This window comes from Siniperca chuatsi, linkage group LG12 (assembly GCF_020085105.1).
Source record: "Siniperca chuatsi isolate FFG_IHB_CAS linkage group LG12, ASM2008510v1, whole genome shotgun sequence".
Classification (NCBI taxonomy): Eukaryota; Metazoa; Chordata; class Actinopteri; order Centrarchiformes; family Sinipercidae; genus Siniperca; species Siniperca chuatsi.
In genome coordinates this window covers 3,513,316-3,521,093 of record NC_058053.1, presented here as the reverse complement: position 1 = coordinate 3,521,093, position 7,778 = coordinate 3,513,316, and the positions used below count along the sequence as shown (strand labels likewise).

The 7,778-nt window shown below is 41.0% G+C and overlaps 1 protein-coding gene across 8 annotated transcripts in view; it reads left to right on the top strand.

Annotated features, from left to right (window-relative positions):
- The first annotated feature begins 1,094 nt into the window (after window positions 1-1,094).
- The window catches only part of LOC122885506 (inactive dipeptidyl peptidase 10-like), a 138,358-nt gene continuing 131,674 nt past the window's right edge, over window positions 1,095-7,778 (top strand). For all 8 annotated transcript variants that reach the window (XR_006380127.1, XR_006380126.1, XR_006380125.1 and 5 more), the window contains exon 1: window positions 1,095-1,566. Coding sequence is in view for 5 of the 8 variants with exons in the window: in XM_044216686.1 (XP_044072621.1) it covers window positions 1,510-1,566 (57 nt within the window). In the remaining 3 variants the exon portion in view is untranslated. The remainder of the gene's footprint in view (window positions 1,567-7,778) is intronic.

Below are 7,778 nucleotides of genomic sequence, written 5' to 3'. Positions count from 1 at the left end.
TGAAGTTGCTTCACATTGAGTCTAATAACCAAGACCTTTCTTCATTGCTACCAAAAGAAATATTGTTGTACACTTGACTTATACCAGCTGATCTCTCCTCATCGAAATGACCCATAATCATAATGGACAAAAATATGAAATGTAAGAATTACACCCAGGTTGACAAATAGTGGTATTTACTTTGGAATGTTAAAGTCACCGTGAAGGAATTTTGTACCTTAATTAAAGGCAGAGTTCACCAGGAAATAGGTTTCACGTTGTTAGAATATCATACAGCTCAGCTGTAATTTGTGACTTTGAGCACATCAGAATCTGCACAGAGAGAAGAGAGACAACACTGCGGTGATCATGTTATCTAGACATAATTACAGGAAACTCTGTAACATCCATGTTGTTTTGCTGGGATGTGGGTAAATGATCTGAAACAACAGAAACTCAAATAGCCTCCAGAATCAATCATTATGCAGAGTCCAGAATGTTTCAACTCAATTCAATTCAATTTTATTTATATAGTGGCAATTCATAACAGAAGTTATCTCAGTGCACTTTTCCTATAGAGCAGGTCTAGACCGTACTCTTGATAATATTATTCACAGAGACCCAACAAATCCCACCATGAGCAAGCACTTGGCGACAGTGGCAAGGAAAAACTTCCTTTTAACAGGCAGAAACCTCGAGCAGAACCAGACTCAATGGTTCAACTGATGACATCATCTGTTAATCTTGTTATTGTATATGTATGTATGCATGTAAATATTATGAATTATTTATCACTCTGTTAAGTTTATGATGGGGAAAGTAGATGATGGTGATGGCAACAAAATGACCAACTCTGAGTGATTTGATGTTTACGTGTTTTAAACACTAAACATGCTTTCTGCCAAATAACATCCTGTTTTCTTCAAACAGCACATTTCTCACAGTAACAACCAAACTAAAACAAGTTAAAGGTGTTAAAAACAAATTCCCCATGGTAAATGTGTCCATGTACAGTAGCTCTGTAAACATGATGCCTTCACATGCAGCTGGCTGTTGTCATCAGTTTTATCGTGATGTGCAACATCTGTCCCCATGGGATGGTAGCTTGTGTTTCAGTGAAAAAGGTTCATTCCTGGGCCAGCAACTGTCTAGTAATGATTTCTGGAAGAAACATATTTTTGGATGGATTATAAACCTTTCTATATATTTTCAGCGTCCGGCAGCCGGATTGTGTTGCCTGGGTTAGTGAGGGCTGACTCTGCTGCAGCGTTACTGTCGGATGAATGAACAGCGCGCTTGCACTCACAGCTGGTGCGCCAGCAGAGCGAGTCTTTACGCGCAAGGCATCATTGGCCGAGAACCCACGCGTGTCACAGAGAAGACGACGAACCAGTTAACAGCTTCAAACGAAGCAGTAAACTAGTGTCAGTGGGTCCCTTGCCTCGGCCAGTTGGTCTCACCGGCAGTTCCTCGATCCGCGGACTGACTGGCCCGTTCTGTCCCGACTGGAGCTGTCCACGGCGCTGAACCATGAACCAAAGCGCAGGAGCAGCGCAGCACAGTCGGCGGTACTCAGCCGACGGGAAGGTAAGAACAGCTGGCTGTCGCTGTCCGCCGCATCATGTATCCCGTCGACTGGTTTGTGTTTGTGTGAGCGTTACCTCACAATACAGGTTGCATGAGTGGAGCTGTCTGTTTGACTAAAGCCTGGGGCGTAACTTTCAGGAGTGCAAAGGATCTGGTTTATGTGATACAACACTCTGGAATAAAGTTGCGAGGAGCAACACTAAACCACGTGGAGGAAGTTGCGAGTCATGTAAATGACATCAAACCTCTCCGTGGAAACACGGGCAGTCTGAACATTGGGGCGGCTGTCGTGTTCCTTTAGCAGGCGCACCGGTACATACGTTATTTAAGAGGAGGGCAGCTGTTCCCGGAGGACGGTCTCTCAGGAGTGCATCCACTTGATTAAATGATTTATGAGACTTTGGATACTAGACAAATATGGCTGGGTAAATATTAACATTTACTATCGAACCTGGACATTGAATGCATTTATTTAGTCTTGCTTTAAGTTACGTCCGGGGAGCTTATAATGTCCGTCACATACCAGAAAACAAATGGACACCAAAGTTTGGTTTAATGGTCATCTCCAGCTCAGCAGTCCTGTTTCTTTGCAGAATCAGGTGCTTCTCAGTTCGAGGACTTCTGCAGCCTTTAATTGTGCAAACAGACTAATGTTTCAACACTACTGTGTCTTCATCAGAGACACAATGGATAAAGACATAAGGCAAACACATCACCAGCCCAGAAGAAGAGTGTACACTGCATTGCATAGCTGGTTGAACAGGAGTTCAAGTTAGAAGTACAAAAAGCAGTGCATCCATCAAGTGTAATAAATTAAAGGAAACATGACAGATTCAGTTCTTCATTGAGGAGTGTGAATAAGCATCTCCACAGAGCAGTGAATGGACAAAGTTCGGGGGACAGAAAAAATGTCACCCTCTCCTGGAGTTGGTGACAAAGTCCCCCGAACTTTAATGACGCTGCAGAGCCGTGGTTAGCCTGCGCACAATGCCAAGCAGCAGCACTGACTTGGCTAACAACTTAACTTTCATCAGTCTAAGCCGTCAGCATGAGCTCTACTTAGCCTCAGCTCTTCTTCGTGGCGTCATTCATGCAACAGCATACCAACGAGCCAGTGTTAGTATAAGATAGGATAAATAAGATAACATGATGGAAGATAAGAAAGAACTTCACTCATTCCGAAGGACATTTTTGTACCCACAATGCTCAGTATACATTGTAAAACTGATATATAAATAGTATATTTTAAAGTATGTATACTATACTGTATATACATACATAGAAAATACAATATAGATGCAAAGTAAAAAATAATAATATGTAGGATAAAGGGGATTATTATGATTACAAATAATGACTTAACTTCTGTACCATCATCTGTTGTACTAGATTACTGTGCAACTGAAAAAAACTGTGCAGAAAGAAGCATCAGTCTTAAATATCACCTTTCAACAACAAGGTAACTCAAAGTGCTTTGGTAAGACAAAAGGCATTAGGAATTAGGTAATATAAAAAGACATATAGCGACGCAAAGAATGATCACACAGTTCTGTGCAAGATATGACTGAATACTCAAAACTCTGATTTAATTAAAGGCAGCGGCAAACATTAAAGTCTCCAGCCTTGATTTGAAAGAACTGATAGGTGGCTCAAACCTAAAGTTTTCTGGAAGTTTCTTCCAGATATGTGATGCATTGAAACTAATTGCTGCTTCCTGTGTAGTTTTGACCCTTGGACAGTTAGCAGGCCTGTCCCAGACAATCTGAGAGGTGTGGACGGTTCGGAATGTATCGGAAAATCAGTAATGCAATGTGATCGGAAACCACTCAGCGCTCTGTAACTGAACAGTAGTATTTTAATGTCAGTTCTTGGACACACAGGAAGCCAGTGCAAAGATCTGAGAACTCAACAAATGTTTCACTCTCTCGGTCTCAGTGAGGAGCATTCTGAATCAGCCGCAGCTGTCTGATTGACTTTTTAGAGAGAACTGTGATTACAAGCATAAAAAATACACAAAGGTATGAATGGGAAAATAAAACCTGTATGATCTGAATGAAGGAGTGTGTGCACTGCAAGTAGGAGCTGTGATAAAAACAGTAAGAACAGAAGTAAAGAACAGTGTATCCACTTTGAGATAAATGATGATAATGCGTGATAATAATCTTTGTCAATGTCTCGAGACAGTGTCCAGCAGTGAGAGAGGAGCACATTAATATTACCGACTACTGGGTATTAACATGTTGGCATTTAGCATGTAATATTTAGCTTCTTAGCATGTTTAGCTAGTGCAATGTGTTAACATGTAGCTGAGGCTTTTTGGAGTTTGGTTAGCTTTAGAGGTATCCTGTCATGAAATGAAATGCTAAACAAGAGGACCTGTGTGCGGCAGTACATGTAAAGTCAGTGGAGCAATATAATTAGCACCCTCTATATGTTCTAAATATAATGGCAATACATCTAATCAATGCTGAGACATCACCCACATATCATAGGGAAGTGTTGGACAGGCTAATGGACCAATGGTCCGACCAACTGACATTGCTTTGTTTCGAACCACACAGCAGTGTTAAATGAAAGCTTCTCTCTGAGGAACAGGAATTAATTTCAATCACCTTGGCTATATGCTACACTCTGCTTGTCTCATTACAGCCAGCATTCTGTAGCCATTAAAACCAGCTGCAGAAAATGGAAAATGGGGACAAATGTGACATTGCCCCCCCATGGGCTTTGAGAGAGAAATATACAGTATGTGCATGCATTGCTGGGGGCTTTCCAGTTGTTCATTTTCTTGCCTCTTCCAGTTTATCCATTAAAATGTGAATGTGAGCGGTACAATTTTTCTTTTGAGACCAATCATTTTCCTAATGGCACGTTCTGAACACTCTGAATATTATAAACAGTGTTTAGTACTTTTTCACAGCGAAACACATCTGTCTGAAGAAGTCATTTTGTTTCTAAATTACCCTGCAAGATGTATTTTCTTAAAACAGGAAATTGTCTTCCAGATAATTCCACTTTCTGAAGGGATTTTTTCCCCTTGAAATGAATATCAATATCTTGAAACCTGACAGAGTAAGGCAGATTGTTTGCACTGGTTTTAAAAAATAGCTCTAATTCTCGGAAATTATTGAGATGAGTTCACATGTTTTGGAAAAACGTAAAATCATCTCACTCATTGGGAGATATTTTTTCATGGACACAATAACTTGGTAAGACTGGAATAAAAAAAAATACGATTTGGGAGAGAGGTGGGGAATGGCATGGAACACAGATCACCAGCTGGAATCAAACCATAGATGTTTCGATTACATGGTCAGCACCTTAAACCCAAAGGCCACCAAAGTGCCCCAAGAGTAGGATTTTTGGTGACCCTTTATTTTACAGGGGAGGGGAAATTCTTTCGTTACAGCTGATAAGCATGTACGTTATAATAATACAATGTAATAAAAGTAATAAGTAATAGTGCAATAATGAGTACTGTCAAGTTAACTGTAGCAGATTAACCAGATTATGAGATGGTGGATATTGCACAGCAGTAATAGAAGTATGAATAAATATCAATAAATAGGGAATATTAAACTGAAAAGAGTATATTGCACAGCAGTATTAAACAGAATATTGCACAGTTATGTCAAGTATTGCAGTGATGTTAATGATCAATGTCCAGTTTAGTGACTTAGGGTCATACAGACTGACCCTTAGAGGGAGGAGTTAAAGAGTTTGATGGCCACAGGCAGGAATGACTTCCTGTGGTGCTTTTTGGGGGGATGAGTCTTCCGCTGAAGGTGCTCCTTTCTTTGACCAGCACGTCATGGAGCGGGTGGGAGACGCTGTCCAAGACGGCATGTAGTTTGGCCAGCATCCTCCTCTCTGACACCACCGCCAGAGAGTCCAGCTCCACCCCCACAATGTCACTGGCCTCACGGATCAGTTTGTTGAGTCTGTTGGCGTCCGCTACCCTCAGCCTGCTGCCCCAGCATGCAACAGCATACAGGATAGCACTGGCCACCACAGACTCATAAAACATCCTCAGCATTGTCCGGCAGATGTTGAAGGACCTCAGCCTCCTCAGGAAATAGAGGCGGCTCTGGCCCTTCCTGTAAACAGCTTGAGTGTTCTTAGCCCCTATAATGTATATAATATGTTTTATATGTTTTAGCATTGAGGTCAGTTAATGGTGATGTACTGGACTGCATCATATTCAGAGGTGTTTCAGATACTCCGCCCCCCTCATATATGTAAATCTGCAGGACAAAGAATTAGAAACATGTAGGTCAGTACAACACCACCTTTAAAACTGAACATTATGAGCTGCATAAAGATGAATGTTATGGCAGAGCTGTTGTATTGGATTGCATTAGATTGTACTGGTGTACCTAATAAACTGGCCAATGAGTGTATATATTATGTCATAAATTATAGGCAAACATGCAATTCAACAAATATGAATATTTAAAAAAAATATATTTTTACATGGATTTAAACGGATCTCTGCCAGTTTTCAAGATTTTAGCAGTTCTTTCAAGAACAGTTTCACAACAATGCCTCTAATATTATTCCTAGTTTCTTAGAAGGAGGTATGTAATTTGGCAGTAATTATAATAAAAATAAAGAAATTGTTCCACATTTTGGGAAATATTCTTGTTCACTTCCTTGCTGGGAGTTAGATGGATACCACTCCTGCAGCCAGCAGCCGGTTAGCTTTGCTTAGCGTAAAGACTGAAAAAAATACTTCTCCTTTGTTTAATCTTCACCGTGAGGTGGCCAGGCAATCAGCAGAGCCTCTAGGAGGTCACTGCTCCCAGCCAAGAAAGAGTCCGCCACACAACCCCCATAAATCCATTACATGACGTTTTTACACTCCGTGTTTTGAATGGATTACATAAACGCACAAAACATACATAAACATATAAGTACTACTTAGTTTTGTTTTCCAGTAGTCCGATTGTTCATCTCCACAGAGATGCTCAAATTGAAAGGATTAAGTTACTCAGACCAACACGCCTCTCACTAACATGTACATTTGTCATGAGCCAGGAAAAGAGACTGGTGTAAGAAGAGACAAAGTAATTCAGTGGATCATTTGTTTAGAGAGTGTTATTCTCCCAGTGGACTATCCAAGTACTCGAGGCAAGACTCGCAACTAAGAAAGAACATTTGTCCCTGTGTACTGCTACTCTCTTGTAAGAGTAACTACAGATATCATTACACAGCTTGCACTGAATGGTAGATTGCCATTATCTTATGTTGTTTGGATTCCCCAGCAGGAATGTTGTTATCAAAAGCAATATGTCACCAGGATATAAAAAAGCTTTGGTGCCGGACTGCATCTGCTGTGGGCAATAGTGCAGATAAAAGGCATTTGTCGTGTCTTGGAACAATGGGTGTTTGCCTTGTGTGAGTCACAGCATGACTGGTTATGGTTTGGCTTGGAGCTTTTGTTATGTTTTGTCATCACTTGTCTGCCCTATCTCTCTAAAGTGCACTGTCTATGTTAGGTATTGAATGATACTTAAACCCATTTACACATAGTCACTTCGTGTGTCTTGGGTAGATCACATAGCTACAGTATCAGATATCAAAAAAGCCAAAAAGCATTCAAGACGGACTGAAATCCGATTGTTCAAACCACCTCCTGAGGTGGTTGCATACATAATCTTTACACCTCCCAACTGTGACTACGTCAGTAAGTGGTGTGCGGAAGTAGCCTCTTCAGGGTCTGTTCCTGTGATAATGGCAGCTGAAGTCACACTGAAATCAGCCGTTGTTCTCCCTATCTGATTAAAGGGACAGCAAAAGGGGCTCTAGGGGCTCAACACAGGATTATACAGAAGGTGCTCCGAGATGTTGTAGCACTTTTTTGAACCCTGATGAGTCCAATCACTGAATGATCTGTATGGGTGAGGGAGCGGCGTCCGTGAGAGCCAGGGAAGATGATAAGATGTTAATATTGCTCGTAGTCCATTCATGGGAGTCATCCATGTGTTTGTGTTAGCTTATGGTTAGTTGTTAGCTAGCTATCTAAAGTGTTATTGCTGAAACTAAACTTCTACGTGTAAGTGCAAGTTATTCTTCTTCTGGCGTTTGTGGCAGTTACCAAATAGCTTCAGTGCATCACCACCTCCTCCCTGATTTGTGATCTGGCCAACAGAGACGCATATATGAGGCTAAGTGTAAATGAAAGTGTCTTAAATCTCATCTGGATCTTATCT